Source organism: Suillus clintonianus (genome assembly GCF_016758775.1).
Source record: "Suillus clintonianus strain FC179 chromosome Unknown DEU56scaffold_79, whole genome shotgun sequence".
NCBI lineage: Eukaryota > Fungi > Basidiomycota > Agaricomycetes > Boletales > Suillaceae > Suillus > Suillus clintonianus.
Genome location: NW_024539303.1, coordinates 42,462 through 65,783, shown reverse-complemented (window position 1 = coordinate 65,783; position 23,322 = coordinate 42,462). Strand labels below are relative to the sequence as shown.

General features: G+C 47.9%; 8 protein-coding genes across 8 annotated transcripts; 7 read left to right on the top strand and 1 right to left on the bottom strand.

Annotated features, from left to right (window-relative positions):
• The first annotated feature begins 144 nt into the window (after nt 1-144).
• Nucleotides 145-2,254, top strand: DEU56DRAFT_822638 (uncharacterized protein). Its single transcript, XM_041354158.1, has 7 exons — nt 145-246; nt 298-583; nt 636-858; nt 907-978; nt 1,033-1,086; nt 1,147-1,806; nt 1,859-2,254. The coding sequence occupies exons 2-7, from the start codon at nt 384-386 to the stop codon at nt 2,018-2,020; spliced, it is 1,371 nt and encodes a 456-aa protein (XP_041204954.1). The 5' UTR covers nt 145-246; nt 298-383; the 3' UTR covers nt 2,021-2,254.
• A 178-nt stretch (nt 2,255-2,432) lies between these two features.
• Nucleotides 2,433-4,197, top strand: DEU56DRAFT_982962 (uncharacterized protein; the record flags this gene model as incomplete). The annotated part of the gene is made up of 6 exons (XM_041359923.1): nt 2,433-2,632; nt 2,688-2,892; nt 2,963-3,034; nt 3,090-3,143; nt 3,196-3,867; nt 3,920-4,197. 6 exons carry the CDS (start codon nt 2,433-2,435, stop codon nt 4,076-4,078), a joined length of 1,362 nt encoding a protein of 453 aa, XP_041204953.1. The 3' UTR covers nt 4,079-4,197.
• Nucleotides 4,198-4,260: 63 nt separating this feature from the next.
• DEU56DRAFT_542844 (pyridoxal phosphate-dependent transferase) lies at nt 4,261-6,469 on the top strand. The gene is made up of 8 exons (XM_041346721.1): nt 4,261-4,841; nt 4,897-4,961; nt 5,017-5,191; nt 5,250-5,332; nt 5,381-5,722; nt 5,773-5,850; nt 5,906-6,003; nt 6,055-6,469. Exons 1-8 carry the CDS (start codon nt 4,649-4,651, stop codon nt 6,386-6,388), a joined length of 1,368 nt encoding a protein of 455 aa, XP_041204952.1. The 5' UTR covers nt 4,261-4,648; the 3' UTR covers nt 6,389-6,469.
• A 1,241-nt stretch (nt 6,470-7,710) lies between these two features.
• DEU56DRAFT_542830 (uncharacterized protein) lies at nt 7,711-8,676 on the bottom strand. Its single transcript, XM_041346720.1, has 2 exons — nt 7,952-8,676; nt 7,711-7,894 (listed from the first exon to the last, which is right to left on the bottom strand). Exons 1-2 carry the CDS (start codon nt 8,536-8,538, stop codon nt 7,852-7,854), a joined length of 630 nt encoding a protein of 209 aa, XP_041204951.1. The 5' UTR covers nt 8,539-8,676; the 3' UTR covers nt 7,711-7,851.
• A 1,797-nt stretch (nt 8,677-10,473) lies between these two features.
• DEU56DRAFT_743067 (uncharacterized protein) lies at nt 10,474-14,229 on the top strand (the record flags this gene model as incomplete). The annotated part of the gene is made up of 10 exons (XM_041348983.1): nt 10,474-10,608; nt 10,666-10,899; nt 10,948-11,347; nt 11,397-11,694; nt 11,752-12,109; nt 12,164-12,425; nt 12,474-12,838; nt 12,907-13,384; nt 13,498-13,820; nt 13,876-14,229. The coding sequence occupies 10 exons, from the start codon at nt 10,474-10,476 to the stop codon at nt 14,227-14,229; spliced, it is 3,207 nt and encodes a 1,068-aa protein (XP_041204950.1).
• A 642-nt stretch (nt 14,230-14,871) lies between these two features.
• Nucleotides 14,872-16,575, top strand: DEU56DRAFT_982959 (uncharacterized protein; the record flags this gene model as incomplete). The annotated part of the gene is made up of 7 exons (XM_041359922.1): nt 14,872-15,174; nt 15,225-15,401; nt 15,451-15,531; nt 15,584-15,712; nt 15,769-15,900; nt 15,957-16,204; nt 16,258-16,575. The coding sequence occupies 7 exons, from the start codon at nt 14,872-14,874 to the stop codon at nt 16,430-16,432; spliced, it is 1,245 nt and encodes a 414-aa protein (XP_041204949.1). The 3' UTR covers nt 16,433-16,575.
• A 1,711-nt stretch (nt 16,576-18,286) lies between these two features.
• On the top strand, nt 18,287-20,202 carry DEU56DRAFT_891954 (uncharacterized protein; the record flags this gene model as incomplete). The annotated part of the gene is made up of 4 exons (XM_041356308.1): nt 18,287-19,325; nt 19,377-19,465; nt 19,521-19,707; nt 19,758-20,202. 4 exons carry the CDS (start codon nt 18,287-18,289, stop codon nt 19,892-19,894), a joined length of 1,452 nt encoding a protein of 483 aa, XP_041204948.1. The 3' UTR covers nt 19,895-20,202.
• A 609-nt stretch (nt 20,203-20,811) lies between these two features.
• DEU56DRAFT_542783 (uncharacterized protein) lies at nt 20,812-22,026 on the top strand. Its single transcript, XM_041346719.1, has one exon. The coding sequence runs from the start codon at nt 21,027-21,029 to the stop codon at nt 21,873-21,875; it is 849 nt and encodes a 282-aa protein (XP_041204947.1). The 5' UTR covers nt 20,812-21,026; the 3' UTR covers nt 21,876-22,026.
• The last annotated feature ends 1,296 nt before the right edge of the window (nt 22,027-23,322 follow it).

The window sequence follows — 23,322 nt, the reverse complement described above, 5'->3', positions numbered from 1 at the left end:
ATCAAACTGGTTGCACACGGCTAGTAAATCAAGGTAGTCCAGGTTCCAAGTCTTCTTGTTCAGGCACCTTCATTTATGGTCGATCATGCATTGTCACGTGGCTCTCCCGAGTAGTGACTGATCTCTTTGAAAAGTTGGTTTAACTTTGAATGTGCTACATATACCATCTTTCAAAATTCAACGTGGCGAGGCCTAGGTGCAATATTGGCTCATGGACTCAAAGCACTCACAGCGTTTTGGTCACAAGTACGTTTTTTTGCCTTGGACATAAGTTCGTAATTCATCATGATCATGCAGTCACTTGCCAAGCTGAACGAGTCTATTAATGTAATCGTTCAAGAACACGACTGGCATCTGTGGCCCATCAACTAGGCATAATTATCATGCTTCTCACTGTGACCGGTCGAAACGTACTACTTCCTGATTTTGATCTGCCACGACCTGCGACGATCAATATCGACCTCAGGACTGGCAAAATCATCGAAATCCTGTTGGGGTACATCGGTGATAAAGTGTGTAATAAAAGCGGGGATCTACATTTCGTTGATGCCGGGGACAAATTTGTTCTCCCGGGGCTGGTCGAGTGGGGGTCGTTTCTCGTTGCAAAGCACGAGGACTGATTGTCGTACTAACAGTGCCCATGTTCATCTGGAGGAACCCGGAAACCAGGACTGGGAAGGCTTTTGGACCGGCACACAAGCCGCAGCTGCTGGAGGCGTTACAGCTCTAATTGATATGCCTGTCGATTCAAGTCCGCCCACCACCACACCAGGGAACCTTGATATCAAACGTCATTCTGCTCGTGGTCAGTGTTGGGTAGATGTTGGATTCTGGGGAGGAGCAATTCCTCATAATCAAGTACGGGCACCAGTAGATTCTAGCGCGCTAGGTGTTCATCATCTTTAGGCCCAATTAGGACCCCTCTTATCCGCTGGCGCCAGGGGTTTCAAGTGCTTTTTGGTTGATACAGGCATTGAGGTAATTGAAAACCAAAATTCCGTGCATATCTATGTTTATACTTGCCTCACATAGGAATTCCCTCGCGTTTCTGAGAGTGACCTTCGTGCGCACATGTCCCATCTCCAAGTAGGGCTTTGTAGAGCATGAAAACGATAGCTATCATCTGACTGGCGTCATTTTTCAAAGAACTCTGTCTTGATTTTCCATGCTGAAATGCAGAACGCTTCTTCATCGACCCACCACCAACTGGATCCAAGGTCGTACCAGGAATTCCTCTCCTCGCGTCCTGAGGAGCTCGAGGTGGATGCTATCACTCTCATTACTCGCCTTCAAGCAGCGTATCCCTCAGTTTTCTGTCACATCGCCCATTTATCAGCCGCGTCTGCCTTGCCCATCATCCGTGCTGCCAAAGAGCGCGGACTAAAACTTTCTGTTGAAACTTGTTTTCACTATCTATGTTTATCAGCGGAGGATATTCCGGATGGCGCGACCGAGTACAAATGTACCCCTCCGATTCGCGAGGACTCTAACAGAAACCTCCTCTGGGACGCTCTCGTGGATGGAACCATTGATTGTGTAGTTTCCGATCACAGTCCTTGTCTCATTGAGATGAAGGGGCTTGAACGCGGTGATTTTATGGAAGCCTGGGGCGGAGTCAGTTCTCTAGGCCTTGGATTAAGCCTCTTATGGACGGAAGGAAGGAAGAGAGGCATCCCACTTGGACAGATCATTCGTTGGATGAGCATTAAAACTGCCGAGTTAGCGGGATTGTCTGGAACAAAGGGTCAGCTGAAAATGGGACATGATGGCGATTTGGTGATCTGGGATCCGGAACCTGAATTCAAGGTGAATTCTAGTTTTGCTGTTGCTTCCGTGACGATAACCGATCGAGCGATAGGTCTCGAAAGAGCATTTATATTTCAAGAACAAGTTGACCCCCTATGAAGGCATGACTTTGAGAGGCCTCGTACACAAGACATTTGTTCGTGGTAGATTGGCTTATGATTCGGCACTTCAAGATGGTTTTAAAGGTCTCCGACCTGCCGGAGAGCTGCTATAGGCACTTGCGCAACAATGCTTACTTGTGTGCAGTGTGTTGTGAACTGGGCAGATCTTTGCAGTCTCGAATTTGCGACGACCTGTGTTAGTTCGGTGACTGTCGAAAGTCCTTAACCACACTGTTTGAGTACCAGCGGTGACGGGTTAACTTTCGGTCAGGTAGACCAATATAAGGAAGTTTATATTGTAGAGATGCAATTTACTGATTGGGCCAGCAAGAAGTCTGCTGTCGGACACTGGTCAGCTGGGTTGGGTACCTAGTAGTACGAACCAACGTTGACCTAGATTACTGCTGCGCACATCGCAGTACATACGATGTGAGTGCTCATGCAACATCTCTTTGTCGTATTTCAGAGCTTAATCGTATCTATAGTCAATCACATTGCGCTGTCAGTCCACAAAGCGAAAAGACAATGAGTAACCAGTCCTTAGTCGTGACTAGCCGGAATGTCCTGCTGCCTGGTTCAGATCAGCTACAACCAGCAACGATCACGGTGAACATCGGCACAGGTAAGATCACAGACATCCAGACGGTGTATGCAGAACGAAGTCCGGATGGAGAGACAACATTTATTGATGCAGGAGAAAAGTTTGTTCTTCCTGGACTAGTCGAGTGAGTGATTGGTCCCATAGCGTCGAGAAAACAGATGATTTGAATGCCTTTGTAGTGCCCACGTTCATCTAAATGAGCCTGGTCGAACGGACTGGGAGGGTTTTTGGACCGGTACGCGAGCGGCTGTGGCAGGAGGAATCACCACGGTCGTGGATATGCCGTTAAACTCTATACCACCCACAACCACTATACAGAACCTTGAGATCAAGCGACAAACTGCACAAGGCCAGTGCTGGGCCGACGTCGGTTTCTGGGGTGGAGTCATTCCAGGGAACCAGGCAAGCCATGCGTTCGATACTATTTGAGGAGATCGGCTGAACTGGAGTAAAGGCTGACCTGAAACCATTGGTGGCAGCTGGAGTCAAAGGATTTAAGTGCTTTTTGATTGAAAGTGGTGTCGAGGTGAGGGAGAGATTTCGTTCTATCATCCATCCAATGACCAATACCATTTTTTCAGGAATTCCCTTGCGTCTCAGAGCATGATCTTCATGCACACATGCAAGAGCTCCAGGTCAAACAGCATATGAGGACTCAGCGAGCTAGCTAACTTTGTTCTCTCGCAGGGTCAATCGACTGTCCTTTTGTTCCACGCAGAACTTGAGGGCGACTCCTGCTCAGTGCAAAATCACGAGGAACACGATCCAACCGCATATCAGACCTTCCTTTCCTCCCGCCCTCAAGAGCTTGAGGTGAACGCTATCTCTCTGATTACACTCTTGCAGGAAAAGTACAACTCCCTTCGTTGCCACGTCGTCCACCTATCTGCGTCATCCGCTCTTCCTATTATTCGTGCTGCGCGTTCTCGCAAGTTGAATCTTACGGTGGAAACATGTTTCCATTATTTGTGCCTCTCGGCGGACAACATACCCCACGGCCGACCTGAATTTAAGTGCTGCCCACCTATCCGTTCCGAATCAAACAGAGATGCATTGTGGGAGGCATTGATAGACGGGACCATTGACTGTGTGGTATCCGATCACAGTCCATGTGTAGCAGAGTTGAAGAAGTTCGAGGAGGGTAATATCATGACCGCCTGGGGAGGCATAAACAGTCTCGGTTTTGGCCTGAGCCTTCTATGGACAGAAGGTCAGAGGAGGGGCGTCAGCCTTGGTCAGATCATTCGCTGGACAAGCGAGGAAACTGCGAAGCATGCTGGGCTTTCGTCATCCAAAGGCCAGTTATCAGTAGGGTATGACGGCGACCTCGTCATCTGGGACCCTGCAGCCGAGTTCAAGGTATATTATAAGCACACTCCATTTTTTCCAATTCATTCTTTAATGATGATAGGTGTCGAAGGAACACTTCCACTTCAAGAACAAATTCTCCGCATACGAAGGGATGGTGCTAAATGGAGTTGTGCAGCAAACAATTTTGCGGGGCCGCGTGGCCTACGATAGGACGAAGAACGGCTTTGATGGCCTTACTCCCATCGGCAAGCTCTTGTGATTGCTAGTGCGCTGCAGTCTTGTTCCTTTTCCCAGCTCTTCCACATTCAGCACAAGTATCGATGAGAGTTGGGAGTAGTCATGCGAATTTTTATACCAGTAATCTTTCGGAACGCCGTCTTTTGTTCCGTTGGAACTAGCTAGTTAAAGACAAGCGCTTCATAACTGGAAGTCGAAGGTGAACCCCTGACCGAACCCCACATGCTATAATTAGAACTACTGAACGTGTTATTATACATAAAACTCAGACAACGTATACGTATCAGTAATCTGGTCCAAGACTCCAAGCCAAGTTGTACTTCGCTTCGTCGACATACTTCAACTTGGCCTTTAAAATTTTGATTGGCCGTCAAAGCTACACTGCGCATAGCACAAATGCCTCTTCTTAACAGAGTATCCACCTGTGCAAGAGCTATCCGTTCAACGGGCAGTTCTGGCGTCGCCAAATGTTCTGTATCTCCAGTGATTAGGTAGACATCTCACGCATCTATAGTCACTCTGGGTTCCTGATCTGCTCCATTTCAGGAACGATCATGCCCGACCTTGTGAACGTGTGGCTTCTGCAGGCAGCATGCCCAAATCACAGTCGAGGGCGATGGCTACCTCTTCCGATTCCCTCGTTGCGTTTGGACAACAACACGTCACTAGAGGCCTCGGCCGCCTCACGGAAGCTATTATGACGAAGGGTGAAGGTTCATACGTGAGCTTTGAGGATGGGCGTAGGATGCTAGATTTCAGCTGCGGTATCGGTGTGACAAATCTTGGTAAGTGGCTATGCGCCCCATGAATGATAAGATCGACAATGACATGCAACACCAGGCCATTGCCACCCGAAGGTTTCCAAAGCTGCAGCAGACCAATGTGTGAATATTGTTCATGCTCAAGTATGTTCTAACTTTGAATGCTGGTCAAGATAAACTCACCTTGATACTCTTCTAGTGCAGCATCTCATTCCATGGCCCTTACTTGCGCCTGATTGAGAAACTCCTTCCAATCATGCCTGATCCCTCTCTTGACTCGTTCTTCTTTTGGAACTCAGGCTCTGAAGCCATTGAAGCATCCCTCAAGATGGCACGACAAATTACTGGTCGGCAGAACATTATCACCATGCAGGGTAAGTTGGTCGTGAGTATTCGCGTAGCGAAGAGCTCATGAAGAATTGCGCCATCCAGGTGGTTATCATGGTCGAACGTTTGGTGCCATGGCTGTTACGAAGAGCAAAACAGTCTATAGTGAAGGATTCTTTCCGTTGATGGTAATATTGGTGTTCAGGACATCGGTGACTAGACTAACATCATCGTAGCCTGGGGTATTCGCTATACCATTCCCGTACTGGCACCAACTTGGATTACCACTCGATACGAGCGAAGAAGAGCTCGTCCGACTCTCATTGTATCAACTAGATCTTGTTCTCAAACAACAAACAGCTCCCAGGGACACAGCTGCCATCATCATTGAGCCTGTACTTGGAGAGGGTGGATATGTACCAGCCCCTGCATCCTTCCTGAAAGGATTGCGTGCCGTCTGCGACAAACACGGCATCCTCCTTATTGTGGATGAAGTACAGAGCGGATTCGGCAGGACTGGCAAGTACTTCAACATTGAATATAGCGGTGTCCGACCCGATATCCTGACCATCGCAAAGGTACAGTGGATTTCTGTAATTATTAGTCATGGCTGATTGATTGACCGTAGGGTCTTGCAAACGGATTCCCATTGAGTGGCGTGGTCAGCAGGAAGGAGCTTACAGATAAGTTGGTGCCAGGTTCCATGGTCAGTTTATTATCACTAGCCCATGTCTGACTGTCCCGTTGATCGGCATTTTAAGGGAGGTACATATGCAGGCAACGCTGTATCATGCGCCGCCGCGGTGGCCGTCGCTAACGCCTTCCGTGAGGAGAAGGTGCTCGACAATGTTTCTGTTCGGTAAGATTGCTACATGCGTGATCCAGAATTCGGCAGTCTCACAGTTTCCAGCTCAACCGAACTTTTAACTTCGTTAAGGTCCATCCGTGATGACCCAGAAGTAGGAAGCATGATCGTCGATATCCGGGGTCAAGGCCTGATGATTGCTGTCGAGTTTGCATCCCCGTCGTATTCTCCAACAGATCCCGCACTGGTTTCATCCGCACCGAAGAACCTTGCAAGCCGTGTGGCAAAACGCTGTATGGAGAAGGGGCTTCTAATTCTCACGACTTCAATGTATGAAGTCATCAGGTTCATACCCCCTCTGAACATCTCACAGGGCGATCTGCAAAAAGGCTGTCAGATATTTGCCGAGTCAGTCAAAGAGGTCGTCCGAGAAGGTTGAACTTCTAGTTGTTCATTTGTATCAAGTATCTTGCGATGTGGAATTACATACCCTATGACATAAACGTCATATTCCTAATTAGTGCTAGTGAGCACTGACCTAAGCACCGCAAAGCCTCGCGCTCTGAGTCACTGAGGCAAACAATACTTGCTGGTACTCTTTTGCTTGTTTCAACCTAAACACTACAAAGTTCAGTGCTACCAAACACCGAGCCTGAGAGAATGCGCGAGTCGGACTGAGGTACCATAATATCTCGTGGCGACCTTTATATCACTTGATCAAGAGAACCTATCATACCGAGGTCAATATTAATGTACACAACTACTGTTATCAAGGTCTCGACGTTGAAATGGAAATAGAGACCAGCCTTGTGCTCCGGCCCAAGAACATGCATCGTATTAGTCTCCTTGATTCCCCGGACAAGTATCATGTACACCCCATAGTAGTCGTTTGGAAAGGTCATATCAGCCGGAAAACCGTTCGAGGTTCATTTGATCCAATATCGTCGAGATATTCAAACAAGTACTCACTCAATCCGAATGATTGAATCGCACACTTGTACCGGTGGTCTATAGGGGGTTATTCGGAACTCTCTTGCGCCATAGCACATGTCCCGATGACCTGGACCACTAGTACTGTCCAGACTCTCCCTTCAGAGACTTTTTGAACATCGTTGACGACTGGGAGTGTTCGACCACTAACGGCGGGAAGCTCATGGATGATTCATGTAAGTTTGGGATGGTCCGCAATCGGTGCATTCACTCTAATTGTCTAGATTTATATACGTTTCAGCCTTATGGACGTCTGTCAGGTCTCAGGTATTAATACTGCAACAAGGTGTGTGATATCGAGTCAAGTGTACGATTCGAGCTCACACTGGCATGTAGATATTCCGACGGTAAATATTGGTGCTGCGTATGTCGTAGCTCAAATTCCAAGCAGAGATCTTTCTCGACAGAACTATGATTGCGAACGCCTACAGATGACCTCAAGTGGAAAAGAACATACTGCATGTGGGGACTGAATTTGCGCACGTTGGTTCCCAGGAGGCAAGGAAGAGCGCTCCTGCACAGAATACGGCTAAGCCAGAAATGGAGAGGCAGGTTTGATGACCTGGTTACGGAAGGGAGGGGGTTGAAAGCACATGCTGTGCGTGGTACGGAGCATGCTTTCAACGCAAACTCCTTCCCTCATCCTCCCGCACGGACACAGTCCATGAGCTTCATGATCCCCTAGACGTATGTTTGCTTTGCCTATTTGCGTCGCAGTTGACTTGATAATCCCCTTGCAAGAACGTAAGTGTACCTATCTTACACAGGATGATAATAATATATGCAACTACTGTGATCAAAGACTCGACGGCGATTTAAAATACAGGCCAGTATGTGCTCCAATCTCTTTGCCTACTATCAGAACGTGGATCAGAGTGAAGCTAATTTTCGCATGGTCTTGAACACACCATGCTAGGTGCCATCATAATCAGGATGGTCCAGACGCCATAGAGCCCTAGACCAAGCAAAACATGTTAGGAGTGCCACCAGCAAACACAATAATGGTTATTACGTTGTAGCTTCTGTCATGTTTCTAACATCCCGTGCAACCATATTTAACTCTTGTTGTCCAGCTCTCGTCGTGATGTCCGTCTTCCACCAATCGATCGGAACGTCTCCTGATTTGGGGAACACGCAGCCATTGGATTTGTCCATGTAATAGAAGGCAAGCCTCTGTCCCATGACACTGATACCGTGGAGTCTGGATGTCGTGGTTATGGGTCTAAGGCTATGAAATCTTTCCCTCATCTGCTTGTCTGCAGCGAACCTAGCCGAGAGGTCATTGAGATGACCAGGAGGTTTTATTTCGAGGAAGAGGAGAGGGTTGTTTTTGAGTGTAATGGCGTAGGTGACGAAGAAGTCTTTGGCAGTCTTTCCCTCTGGAAGGAGGCTGGGATCCTTGTAACACTCTGGGAGTTCATACATTGGATGGACTGTATATGGTTCACCAAATGCTTTCCAAAGAACCGCGAGGTAAGCTCCATAGTACTTATTTGGGATGGTTGTATCAGCTGGAATCTCAGCAAACATATCGAGTATTTGTTGTGCCGCCATACGAGAGTGAAGACTACGTAGGGCACGAAAGTTGAGTCGAGGCATGAGTGATGAGTGTATGGAATTGGAGAGTATCGACCGCGATATTGATTAGGGGCACAATTAATGTAGCCACTGTAATTAGGTATTGCTTTCGTACCAATAATTTCTAGAACGCGCAATTGGTCACGTCATCCACAAAAATCAGTCAGATTCAAACTTATCATACATCCTAGATACCCTGAGTTTGCTTTCAGGGGGTGCGCAAGCACAAAAAACTGAGCTTCAGAAACCGCATCACGAGCACAGGAGCGAGAATCAACTCTACTAAAAATCAATGCCCGATCTCCTAGGTGAGATATAGAGCATAGATCTGAGAGTCTTGCGAACTTCAGACGAGTTGATGTTAGTTAATCAAGAGCGCATATCAGCCGGTGGTATGTACCGCACTAGTCTGCTAAGCTTTGACTATGCATGCTTCCTGCAACATTCTTCAACACCCCCGATTTCGATGCGCTCGCGGACGAGCGTCAGTGGGAAGTCGTTGGGGTGGATGTTCCTGAATATACAACGTGCCGTGTAAAAAGAAAAGGTTGTGATTTGGGCGTCAGGCTACAACTACTGTGACTGCGCGGATGATGACTGGATAGAACCCGTGAAAAGTGAACCTTTGACAGGTTTCTGGTCCGGGTTCTCCCCTTCAAGTCGACCTCGCGCTCAGGAATCTATAATCTGAGTGGTGGCGCCGTGGTGCACCAACCACATTCGGCATCAGTGGAAAGCGCTGCGCCTTTCAGTTCTCGACGTTGAAATTGAAATACAGACCAGTGTGCTCCGGCCCAAGAACATGCATAGTAGTCTCCTTAACTTCCTGGACAAGTATCATGTACACCCCATACTAGTCATTTGGAAAGGTTGCATCAGCCGGAAAACCGTTCGAGGTCCATTTGATCCAATATCGTCGAGATGATGTACACGGTAAGAAGTTAGTTGAACCTGTGGTTAAGCCGGTCCTTTTAGTACTCATTATATATATATAATTTGTATGCTGTACTTTTTTGAATAGAGACGGAGTACTGAGATAGGACAAGATCCGTCAGTTAAGCATAAACGAGAACGAAGTGCTAATGTTGAGTTGTCCGTCAGCTACCGAGCGGATTACCTCAGGTTCATCGCGAGTTTAAACTGAGGCTCAAACTGTTTGGTCTGTCAGCCATAGACAATTTATCCTGGGAACAACGCCAAACAAGGGCTGCACCCCATAGGCACTATCTGCGCAGGGCGTCCTTGAATTATCCTTCGTCAGTCTCTACACATTGTCGGCACAATAATCGTTGGATCAACAGGCTCGTTTAGTCATCTCACTGCGGTCAAAAGCAGAATATACTGGGGACAATATTGTTCTATAGTTCCGCATTGTAAGTACTATATACATGGGGCATCTTACAGATATCCTGACGCCGTTGTTCTGCTTATCCTCGGTATAATAGTCACTTTATCAACAGGCCCATTGCTCAATTTACTATGCCTGATCTTGATGGTACGAAGCGATTCAGATAAGCTAGCAACTCCAGGATCTAATTTTTGCCAGTTTGGACGCCTGCTGATAAGGGGAACAAATGGGTCTGCAACCTTTGTCAGGACAATAAACCCCATGATCGGCGGGCAGTTCAGAAGCACGAGAAGACCCAGTCTCATCAAAATGCAGTCAAACACCATGCGAGAAAACAGCAGCACCGCAGGAACAGCTCATCCAACTCCATTGTCGAGCTACGTGGTCTTCTCGATGACATGGCTGGCACTCCCGATTTTGAGCTGGGCGACGACTCAGCAGACAACATTAGCAACTACTCGATCACGACGGCAATGATTGCGCAAGGTTTAAGTGATTTTTTAGATGAAGTTGACCTCTCGGATGATCAGGGAGCTGAAATATCGGAAGATGAAGAGGTTTTTATGGGGCGGGCATTTCGTGACGGTATGTTACTCTAACTACACAGTATGCAGCTCACTCTCACATTTCGAGCAGATGGCAGCCAGGCTAGTGAGACTGCTATTGGAACCGGCGGTCATAATAGAACACGTTCTCGACATCAAATCGTGAATGAGGAGTGGTTTCCGTGGCCCGATAAAATTGTAAGGTCTTCTAGTATCAACCTGCCAACTGTTGTTGATCCAATGGTTTTGTATTAGACGTGCACGCTTGATATTCTCATGCACCTTCCGCGCTCTGTTTTTTCAGAACGACAGATTGACATTTTGCTCTGGCTACTTCGGGTCAACAATGTAGACGATGTACCTTCGGTGAAGTCTGTCAAACTCATCAAAGACACTATTCAACGGTTATGTGGTATCCGCTCAATCCCTTATGATGGTGCTCTTGGACATAAGTACTATGTTAACTCGCTGCCTGACATTATTCGGCAGGTGTGTTATGTTTTGTAATTAATATTTTACACTTAGTCGTGTTTGAAGGAAATGATGAATCCTCGAGTTCGCCCACTGTTACACTTCTACCCTGAAGATACTGGCATGGAACTGAATGAAGCTCGACAAGCTAAACGTTGGCTTGAGGAACTCGACCCGGAGCTGCTTACGCCTGTCGCCAGACTGCACAACCAAGATTTCTTTGTTTTCGAGCCTGCACTGTTATTGAGCGGCCGAGCTTGCATTCCATTTCGCTGGTTCACACGTGGTGGGAAGATGTACACTAAAGCTTGGTCATTGCGGCCCGTCACCCATGAACTGGACTGTGGTTGGGTTGTAGAAGATTTTCGTTCATTCGAAGTATCAGAAGATGACCTTCTTGTATCATTCAAAAACTGGGATTCGAGCGAAGCAACATCTGGTCTACCTCGCGCACACTCAATCTATGGTAGAATCATTTATCACTTTGACAATTACACTTACAAACATCTGTTTAGGTGTTGAACGTGAACCAAACGGCGAATTGCAGCCATGGACATTAACCAATCCTTCCGAAGGCAACAAATGGCGTGTTCGGGCATCGGGCGCTCGTGTCTATGCGATGCCTCTCTGGTTATACTGTGACGACACATCTGGAAACTTGTCGAAGAAGTGGAACAAACACAACTCTTTTCTTTTTACCGCTGCAGGATTGCCGCGTGCAGAAGTCCACCACGAGTACAACGTCCATTTTCTTTGTACATCAAATCTTGCCCCTCCGCTTGAAATGTTGGATGGTATTGTAGACCAACTCGAGTGAGTGAGATTTGTCACAAGCAGGCGAGTAGAAATAATGATGCTGGTACAATTTAGAGAATCATGGAAGCAAGGCATCTGGGCCTGGGACTGTGTCCACGAGGAGTACATTCTTGTCATTCCGTCTGTCTTAGCTTTGCTTGGGGACAACCCCATGCAAAGTGAGATGGCCTGTCATATTGGGTCGATGGGAAAATACTTTTGCCGTATGTGTAAAGTGAAGGGGCACGATGCAAGTGCGGAGAGCAATCCTGCACGAGCAGCTGCTGCACAGCCTGATGATACCGACCACAGTGTTGGTGAGGTTAGTGGAAGTGAGCCCGAAGCCCATACTGATGCTCCTCTGAAATCTACACGGAAACGAGCAAAGGAGACCATGGAGGAGATGGTAACACGGGTTAAGCGGTTTGTAAAGGTAACAAATCTGCGCAGTCTTGAATATAATTTTGTTTACGAAGCATGGTACCAGATAGGAGAACCACGTCACAAGAATGAAACCGTTTCTGAACTCAAGTCAATGTTCAGTCATGCATCGACAGTTGGGAATCAGACCCAGATCAAGCAGTGGAAGACTTCCACGGGCATCAAGGACACCTTTCTGGACTCATTCTTGAATCGCCTAGCTGAATCACACTGCAAAATTCGGGGTGGTAAGGCGAAACAGGAAGCGCTCGATAGAGTCAAAGAGACGCTGCCCGAAAACGTCACAAGTCCCGTTTGGCGAATAAAAGGTATCTCAACTATTTTCACAGCGTGGGATTGACTTCGACATATCCCAGGTATCGATCCTCACGCTGACACACCCGTGGAAATCCTCCACACGGTCCTTCTTGGATTCGTCAAATACCTTTGGCGTGATGTGGTCTCTGTAAGGATCGGAAAAGACAAGTTGAAGCGTGAGCTTTTAGAAACTCGCCTATCATCTGTCGACGTCTCGGGTCTTGGACTCAGCCATCTTGCCGGTCACACCCTCGTTCAATATGCAGGGTCTCTTGTTGGTCGTGATTTTCGTGCCATTGCGCAGGTTGCACCCTTTGTGCTTCACGACTTGGTACCCACGGAATGCTATGATACTTGGGTTGCATTATCGAACCTGATACCACTCATCTGGCAGCCTGAAATCGAAAACTCCACGGAACACTTGGTATGTAGCACAGTACTTTTCAGTTTGATTTGCTGATATTGATATTATTCGATCATTATTCGTCTCAGCGCAATCTCACGACATCAATCAATAACTTCCTTGCGTGCACTGCCAGGTGGACTCCTCGATGGTTCAATAAACCTAAATTCCATATTCTATTGCATGTTGTTGACCACATTCAACGATTCGGGCCAGCCACTTTATTTGCAACAGAGGCATTTGAGTCCTTCAATGCTGTCATCCGCGCAAAAAGCATCCATTCGAACCACCGTGCTCCTTCTCGAGATATCGCGCGTTCTTTTGCCCATGGGAGTCGGATTCGTCATATTCTCTCGGGCGCACGAATACTGATACACGATAATACTAACGATATCCACTCTGATTCTCCCGATCTTACTCTGCAGGTCTCTAATCCCTTGTCAGACAAGCCGCCGGATGCTATAAATGTTCAAGTTGTCGGAAAGGGTCCATTGTCACTCGTTCAACGGCCGAATATCATCACGGACTACCTCGGACTTGATACACAGGCTGACACCACGAAATACGGTAAAGTTTGATTTTACACGAGTTCCGGCTTTGAGAAATATAATACTAAGTACCTTTAGGTCAATGCCTTCGTAGCAACCTACCACTCCAACCATACTCCACTACCGAGACAGGGAAATTATTCCCAAACGCACTCCGGTCCCTTCCAAATGACATTCTCAGAGGACATAATTTTCGTACCTGCAAGTCCGTGGTACTTTTCAACGGGGACATTTGCAAGATAGGAGACTGGGTCATTGCAGCTAAGGGCACAGCAGAGGAGTCTCCGATTGTGGCGTGCATTCGCGAAATCATCCAGCGCCAAGGCTCGGACGCAGATAAACTTCTGCGTCCAGATGCGATTCTTCTGGAACGCGGAAGTGTTGGTGAACCAGCGGTGTCCTACTCTATGCCCGCAGTCAGGGCACACGGCGGTTTCTTGCTCTATCCTGTTGAGGTTCGTGGTTTATCTGTACATGTTGTCAATCACTAAATTTCTGTTTCCGTGAAAGCAAATTTTATGCGCAGCAAATCTGCAGCATCAGTGCCAAGCGCACAACTGCACAAGCTCGCCTTCTGATATTGAGTTTGTTTATGAAGAACGAGCGAAGACGTCGAAAGCTAAGGCCGTGATACGTCATATCGGGGATCCTGATGACCTCGTTCTCAACACCGCACGGATGCGAGACGCAAAACACATGCAGGGCCTTCGGGTACCTGTTCAGCCACCCGATATGAACCTTGCAATCCTCGAGGGTGCTGCCAGGGAGATTCGGACACGTAACAATACCACAAGTGGAGCTTCCGTGACATCTACAGGCAGCAGCACATGGACCACGTGGACGGGGTCGAGGCCTACAAGTTAATAGATCGCTGCAGCAACACCGGTCTGTATTACAAGTCCAGTAACGCAATATTATCCCATTCTACATATCATCTGCTACTACTATATTTAATATTATCCCATTCTACATATCATCTGCTACTAGTATATTTAATATTGATATCCCCATTCTACATATCATCTGCTACTAGCTATAGTATCCCACCTCGATAATAATATTATCATCTGCTGTGCCGCCTCGAGACGTTTTGATCTTAGTTGATTACCAATACTTGCTGCTATGCGGTGTTGCCGTTTGGCTGCAGCCCACCAGATTAATACCATCCAACAGTGACTCAAAACTGGAACTCTTATGCCTCAAGGCCATCATTATAACAGTCGCCCACCACCATCAAACATGGTCCTTATTACAACCACGAAACCGAAATTATACCTTGAGGTCATCCTTCCTGTGCCGGCTACCACCAAACATGATCCTTATTACAAGTAATAGGAAACTGAAGATATGCCTTGAGGCCGTCATTGATCCTGCACAGAACCCACTAATGTAAGTCAGGTTTTCGTATAAATATGTTAACAAGCATTACATCTCATTAGTAGAGCAGTTTCCAGCGACTCGCAAAGTCCAAGTCATTCATTCTTTTCACCGTCCCAGTCTGCAAATATGTCCTTCGACTTCTCTATCCCACCTGCTGGTTCCCAGCCACGGGCATTATCATCATTCCAATTATCTGGTTCACCCGACCGTTCCGAGCCAGGAACTCCTTTGAATTCAAGTTTGCTGATGAGCCCTACTGGCTACCAACGCACTTCTGAATCCCCGCCTTCAAGTTCACGTCAACCACAAATTGACCCAAATCTCTTTGTAGACGAATTGTCTGCCCTCTTTGTGGACACACTTGCCAACCAATTTGGCCTTGGCGACGCAGAACAGGACTTACGGAAAAACCTACATGGTTTTGCTAAGGTACGTCAATGGTTTGATTTTTCATCCACGCACTGAGATTTTTTGCGCAGCTCGGTCATGGATTGAGCAAATCTGACCTTGCAACTAGAACTTATCTCCTCGGCAGTATATTCTGCATTCTCAAGGAGCAACGCATGATTGCTGCCTCTCACCAGTCAACGCAAACACTTCTCGCAGACTTACAAATCCGGCTGGAAGCCACATTTTCGCTTAGTCCGGAGCAACGAGTAAGTCTTTTGTGTGCGCCGTCATCTATCAGCTGTCTGAAGCATATAGACAAACATACGCATTGTGGGATGTGATCTCATTTTTGATCCTAATAGAATAACTTTCATGACACTGCACTTTGATGTGGCGGTAAGTCCGGAGTCATTAGATAGTGCTATATGCTTATTTTCTAATCCCACAGGATCATCTACGTGAAGATCGCGAGGCCTTTAAACTCACAAATATCTATGGAAACCCAGCTAGGGAACGTTTCCTGACCATCTATATCAAACGTCAGTGTTCTAGTATCCGTAATTCGTTTCGCGAGTTGGTGCGCACCAGTGATTGATGTTTGTTTTCGTTCTCGAACTGATTACCTTATTGCAGCTACGTGACAGTGTCATCGGCGATAACACAAGCACACTATCAGACTTTATTTATGATAGTTCGAATCGTTTCCGTCGGGCAGGTGGAAATTCAGACCTTGGACATGCAACCCGTGCCCGTTTGGCCATTTTAGTACAGTCTTTCTCTATTTTATGACTGCCAAATTTTCTCGCTGATTCAAATTTCAGCGCCGTTTTGCATACGAAAACCCTTATTTGCTTGACCGGGCAGAGGAAGAAGATGAAAGTCCCACAACACCGAGTGCAGAGGACAATGGCGAAGACTCACCCATCGGAGAACCAGCCAAGAAGAAGCGCAAGCGTGGTCAAGGCGGGCGCATTGTCAAAGGCGAGGACTTCTGGTCCAAAGTCGAAATGTGGTTTGAGGCACGACAGAAGCAGTGGGGAGACTCGTGGGGGACAACAGGCTGGTCTTCGTATGTTTGTCCCACTGTCTGGCTGCGCATCGAGCTGACCTAGCCTCTAATAGATACATCAACCAAACCATCGAGCTCGATACCCACCGCTACCAGAGGCCAGTCGTCCAAAATCCGTTCATGATTGATGTCATTGTTCCAGAGGCTTACAGGGCACACGGATCTTCTGCTGCTTCCCTGAAGCAGAAGGCCCTAGGAAGTATGGAGGACATTTTGAGGCTCGTTTGAGGGAGCCAACACCTGTACATAGGCCCAGCACGTTCATTAGAATTCTGACTCGAAATTTCAACACCCTATAGCTAGTTTCTTTAATATAAATCCCCCATAATTCCAAAGCTAGCTTAGTCGACGAGGAACGATATTCACCTGAGGCTCTTAAGACAACTCAACTAGTACTGTGCAAATCTCAGATTGAAGATCAACGCTGAATGGTGACCAGTACTGTGCAAATCTCGGATTGAAGATCAACGCTAATTGACGACCGATACTGCGCCAATCTCGGATTGAAGATCAATGCTAATTGGTGATCAGTACTACACCAACCTCGGATTGAAGATCAACGCTAATTGGTGGCTAGTACTGCGCAAACCTCGGATTGAAGATCAACGCTAACTGGTGACCAGTACTGCGCCAATCTCAGTTTGAAGATCAATACCGTTTAGTAATTAGCATTAATCCTCCTGAGCAAAGGTTTGGTGAGATGGATGGGACAGGCTCCTCCAGGGCTTACATCAGTTCTATAACCGTTTAATTTCCTAGTACATAGCGAGTTGACCCTCATGTTCTGGAACTACTGGTAATCAGGTTCAATCACCCTCGTCCCCCGGATAAAAATAACATTGCAACCAGCGGTTAAAGTTGAAAATGTCCTCAGGTCCAAACTACATTGCCCGTGGGACAAACACCGTGGTAAACGAGCTTGAGTGTCACAGCAAACGTCGCACTTCAGATTCAATAATACGGAGGCGCACTGGTCCTTTTTAAAATCTGTTTCAGTCTGACATTGTACTGTTTACAACTATTGTAGGCTAACCCCGGGTGCATCCAACCGTCTTGCTGTGTAGTTCGGCACGGCAGAAGTTCATTATCGCTGTCTGTGTGAGCAGTTCCAACTATCAGAAGCAAGTAGTAGGAGGAAGTAAATACGAAAAACGTACCAGTACACAAGGGAGGTGTTCGAAGGGCCAAAATGAGATAGAAGCCAGATAGTAAAGATCCGCGGTCATAAAGTCGTTTGAGTTTGGGCGCGCGGCAGCTTGTTCGGTTACATGACAATAAGCCGGCGGCTTCGGTTTTTTACCTTGAAAGGCCTTTGGTCTTTTATCAAGTGCCAGTGCCTCCGCGCCCTCATTAAGGGTAACACAAAGAAACTCGTCGAAAGGAGTTACTAGGATGTATATTATCCGAGGTGCGCAAACTAACCATAGTAGTGTACATAATTGTCAGCGCTGACTTCATGAGAAGATGCAGGATGTTATTGGGCAGATCCGGCTTGAAGACACAAGTAAACTGAAGCCTTACATAGGGCGTTATGCGGCTCTAGATGCTGAAAATGAGCCACTGAAACATGCAATTTATTCTGACAATCAGAAGTCGCGTACTAAGATGGGCAAAATCGTCATGTTGGTACCTTCTGGGCCTGTTGTATGTGCTAGTAAGTCGTGATATAACCTTATCTTCTCGTATGATGTTGTGATGCTCACTAAATACTGGGTCGCATGACCGCTCTTCCATCCGAGCAAATGGTTATAAACCCTATCTGCACGTCCGTAGGACCGTAACACGTCGACCTTCCTGCATCTGCCTCCCATGTCAGCCTCTTCCAAACCAACAGAAGAAAATTGGCATCCATCCAGTCTTCTTGCATACAACGCACTGTCGAATCACCAGGACTTTGACTCAATAATATCTGATGTGAAGTTCACTGCTCAGACTAGAACCGATTTCTACGACCGCAGTCTGACGAGTCGCAGATATGCCCTTGTTGGGGTGACATGCTCAAGTATCTTCAGCTGCTCATGCATCATTGCAAGCATTGTCACTTTAGCCAATCACGGAGTCTCGGGAGTAATCGTGGCCAATATGGTCGTCATTGACAGTGTTAACAAGGCGGCTCGTTTGAAAATACAGGGGGAGATAGTGTCCCTAATACTAAACTTAATCGTCACGTTATGCACAGAGTCCATAGGCTTCGTGCACAGCATCTCATTGCGCTCTACACTAGCCTCAGAGTCTCGACTTCATTTCAACACCAATCTACGCCTTCTGACTGCAGCTCGTGGATGGTATAAACCTAACGGCGCCCTGCTTAATGGTGTCTCGGCTATCCTCCTCATCATATCCTATTGCTCAACCTCACTCGTCGTATGTTTAAACTATCAAACCGAACAAACGCCGCCAATGACATCAATGCCACCTCAAAGTGCAGCGGGTCTTGCCATCGCAGGGTTACCTCTCCTCTTTTTTGGCGTTGCACTCCTCCTCCAGGTGATTATCGCATTGTCAGGGATGCGGGCTGTCAAAATCTTGACGTGGAGCTCCTCGCCTTTTGACTTGACTGCCGCACTGGTACACCACACACAGTTGACTCCGGTTACTTTCCGGTGCATGCGTTGTGTATCTGACCTGGACGCTGATGGAGGTCCATCACAGCCATCAGAGACACAGCCTTCTGCGTGGCATGCTCACCCCAGCATCCGAAAGGTTGTCATTTTTCTTTGGGGGATCGTTGTAGCATGTGCTGGATGGGCCGCACTCGTCATGTATATCTGGAACAAGTACACCAGCACGGGCTCAATGTCCCCCTCTGCGCTGACCACACAAACGTGGTCGTTCTTTCCCAATTCGGTCCTGCCCGGCAACCCGTCCAATTACATCCTGTATGCTATGCCAGGTGCCAATACTCAAGTGTGGATTCTGCTCTTTGTAAACATGGCAGTTGTTCAGGGACCGTTGACACTCGGGCTGCATTGCTCGGAGCTCATCGCGAATGTCATTCGAGATGAAAGGCAGTGGAGATGCGCTACCGGAAGAAAAGGACTTAGAACGACAACAAACCCACTGAAGTCGATTTTCAGTCATCCAATCAGTCTCATACTTTTCGTCGCGAAGCCTTTCTTCCGTGAGTCACTCGCATCTAGTGTTTTATGAACACCATCATCGACGATCACAGACTGGATGTTTGGGCTTTCGTTCATTGTATCTCGCGTCGCCTTTGACATGGAACTAGTGATAATGTCGATAGGCATGTACACTGCTCAGGTTTGCACTTACTGCCCATGTCAAACCGCCACAATATCCTCACACACTCGTGCAGATATGGAACTTATCTATAGCGCTGGCTATATTTGCATGTTTCTTCACTGTTGTCGTACTGCACCGACCGCGGGGCCCCCAGCCAGCCGCGTATGGCCACATCCAGACGCTTGCGAACCTCGTGGATGAGTGGTCGCCTGTGATGTGGTGGGGACACAAGGAGGACGGGATCCCGTACTGTCATGCTGGTAGGATACTTATATGGTCACGATGATACTACATTGACATTTTCAAACAGGGACGAGCGATCACCCGCTGCCGGATGTGAAGATGGACTGTGTCTATACTGGTTCCGGTATCGAGTCTCTGCACCCATGTCATGAGAGGTACTTGCTTTGCTCTTCAAAAAACTTTTTTTCAATTTCTTTTTTGTAAACAGAGGAGCACGTTAGTTGAGCTGGCGATGCATTGACGATGCACACAACCAGCCACGCCATTTAACGATATGTACAGATTTTATGCTGTCTGCCGCGTTGTAGTTAGCTCGTGGTGTTGTCGTGTTATTCATCTCAGGCACGATTTTTAGCGGACACATTCAAGTCGAGACGTACGTTCAAACAATAACTGATCATTGTGATTTTAGTAGATGATAAGGCGTCTGAGACAGTCCCTTGAATGTCTGATCTCACCACCTCATTTCCAAGGTCTTCGAAACTTGTGGGCCGATGACACTGGCACGAGGAACCACATGTGGTTGAATGTCTGTTGGGAATCCTACAAGTCTGGAGTCTGGACTCTGGACTAGGGCTCCGTGAAAAACTCCCCACGGAGTTATCGACGAGTTTTTAACCTACCCCCACCTTCGAGGGGTTTTTGACACGAGTTAAAAACTAGTTTTTGACCAGTTTTTGACACACTCAAAAAAACACGTTAAAAACCGGTCAAAAACTCCAACATCAAAAACTCCGAAGTTTTTAACGGAGCCCTAAGTACTCTGAACGTCGACGTTCGCGTATGTTTGGCGCTGTTGAATTTACATCATGTGACCTGCACGTGGACGCGTCGAACAATTGCAATTTCATCCAGTCCATGCGAGTTTATCGATATCACACATCCGTAGTTATGAGGTACTAGGTATAATATGTGAATGATGAACACTCTAAATTATACCTGATTGTTTCCTTGCAGCGCCGCACCAAGACTCAGAACCGTCGGTGGATTCTTGAAATTCACCCCTTTGGAACTTGAATTGTTGTGTCGACAACCAAATAATGTCAACAGCCGCGCTATCCTATATAAACCCCTTCTATCGTGCTTCAATCCTCCATCCGCTCATACTTCTACATTCTCATCACAGCTTTTATTTTATTGTGTGCCAACGTCATGCTGGACGTCAAGCAAGCCTGAGGTATGTGGCGTGCGACTCGGGGGTACATGGCATCCTACTGATACTCTTGTCCTTTGCGCCACCAGCACTACTTTCATATGGCTCGCCCGACACCACAAGGTGCGTTTCTTCCATATAGTATTCTCTATTTTCCAGGCAACTAACGTTGTCTTGATTTCCATGTCTGCCAAGAGCGAGGCCACCAGACACCACACGTATGTCATGCTCTCGTCGCCTTCTCACCACAGCCCACTAACCGGCGTCGACCACGCCCAGTTTTTGACGGCAAACTCCAGCGCGCACCAAGGTTCACAATTTAAGGATGCCAAGAACAGACAACAAGATGATGCAACACAGCTGCTGCCCTTCAAGGGCGTCGCTCGCGGCGTGGACGGCGCAGTGGATGGGACCTGGGTCCTCCTGATCCTCGTCAAGCTGCGTCTGATGGCCACATTCGCAGGGGCTCTCAGGAGTCTGACACCTCTCCGCCCTGTTTGCCTCCTCAGCATCTCCTTGGTCGGTTGCACTGGCCCGCACCATGGCTTAGGCACCCCGGCCCACGTCAACTCAACACTCTCGCTGCTTCGTAAGCCCGGGCGCGAGATGAGAGGGTACGTTCCACTTTTATCTTCTGGCCCGCACCTGACATCACGCCATCTCCAGGGCATCGGTGGTCGCTGTCATCCACGGTCGGGACCTAGTGGATGGCTTGGGACGTGGAATGTGGGCCCTGCTCTTGAAGCCGAGGACACCCGCCGGGTAGCTCAGTCTCCCGGTTGGGTCGAGGTTGCAGGTGTTGCTAACATTCCATCCCTTTCGCCCCTCAGTGCCCGCCAGGTCCGGAGTGGCGTCGTCACAAATAAGTCTGCTTCCTCGGCGTCAAGAGCTGATGTCGTCAGCGCGAGTAAGCCCACCCCGGTTGAATACAAAAAGATGGCCACTTGCCGACTCAAGACACAATCTGGACAAGAGGAGAGAGAATTATCGCTACCCAGGTCATGGGGAAAGGTGAGTACTTCCCTTTACTGATGTTTTTGGTTGTCGTCGAGACTGTTAGCATCAGCTCGAGACGCCATTCGATGCCATTGAATAAGCTCGTCATTCACTGTCATCGCATGGAGTCTCGATGAGCTGATTTGACGTTCGACGGTTTTTTTCCTCTGAAGGGTTTACGCAGCTCCTGAAACTAGGGATCATTGTGACAACCAATCGAAAGTGACTTATCGCTAGTTTAACTTGTCCCCGTTTTCACTAAACCCGACTTGGAAGTTCAAACACCACGGGCGCAGGTTTATTGCGGGACGGGCGGGAGAGGCGACTGCGGATCTGGATGAAGAACACATGTCGGGCTTAGTATGATTAGCGGGAGCACTCACGCAAGATGTTCCCTCAACTCTGCCTCCTCGAAGAGCATCGTATTCGTTGTTCCGAGACGCTGAGTTGGGCGGGATGGTACTGGCAGTGTAAGTGCATGGTTTTGGCCCGGACGAGTGGGATGAGGCATTCCTGTGCACGCGGCGAGCTGGTATTCTTCTCCCGGGCCAGTTGCTCGAGCCCTCGATAAAGGGAGTATGACCACACTCGATTGAAATTTGATTTGCGTATTTTAGATAGATCAACAGCACAGGGGTTGGCGCTACTCATATCAAGTAGCGCGCCGTCGTCGTGTTCGCAAGTGTGGGCACAAGGGGCCTAAAGGACAGGTCTACAGAAAGTTAGTGGATGCGCATGAACAGTAAGCGGATCGGTTACCAAAGGTTCATCTCCATGATCGAGCAGCCCATTCCGACGAGTCCTTCCGTGGCCTAGCATTCGAACAAAAAAACTCTCCTACCTTCTCGACAGCTCAGAGCATCAAAAAACCTCGCTTCCTGGAGAACATCTCTAAATTTTTGGCCGGTCTGGGACCTGGATGCAAGACTGCAAGGTCTGGCAGTGGTCTCCACATGTTAACTCTATCTTGACCAAGAGAGCTGCGGAGTTTGAAGCTGCCGGCACAGCCCGGAGCGTAGCGGCTGCAGTAAGTACACCTTCCCGCGCGCAACACTGTGAGAAGCAGGTGTGCCTATTGTTGGCAAGCGAGAAAGGCGATGGTACTAGTGCGACTGGGAAGCGCAATGGTAAGCACATCATTGCAAACAGTAGCGGCTAACTATGGCAGTACTGTACTACTAGTGAAATCTGCTTGCCTCCTTAGCACCAGACTTGCCGTTACTAACCTCCAGTTTTTACGTTCATTGTCACGATGATGACAGCCTACATGGCAACACCCCTCTGAACTCGGATCGCGACTTTTGGGGTGACAAGTGGGTGCTGAGTCCAACCAATCAGAACGGCGCCTGTCAAAGCACAATTGTACAATGCTGTAATACAGTGTAATACCTGGTCAGTCACGTCTACTATTTAACAACCGATCTCCGGGCATGGCTTATCCTCCCATCGTCCGAGTTTTTTCTGCCTACTGCAGCGCTGGTCA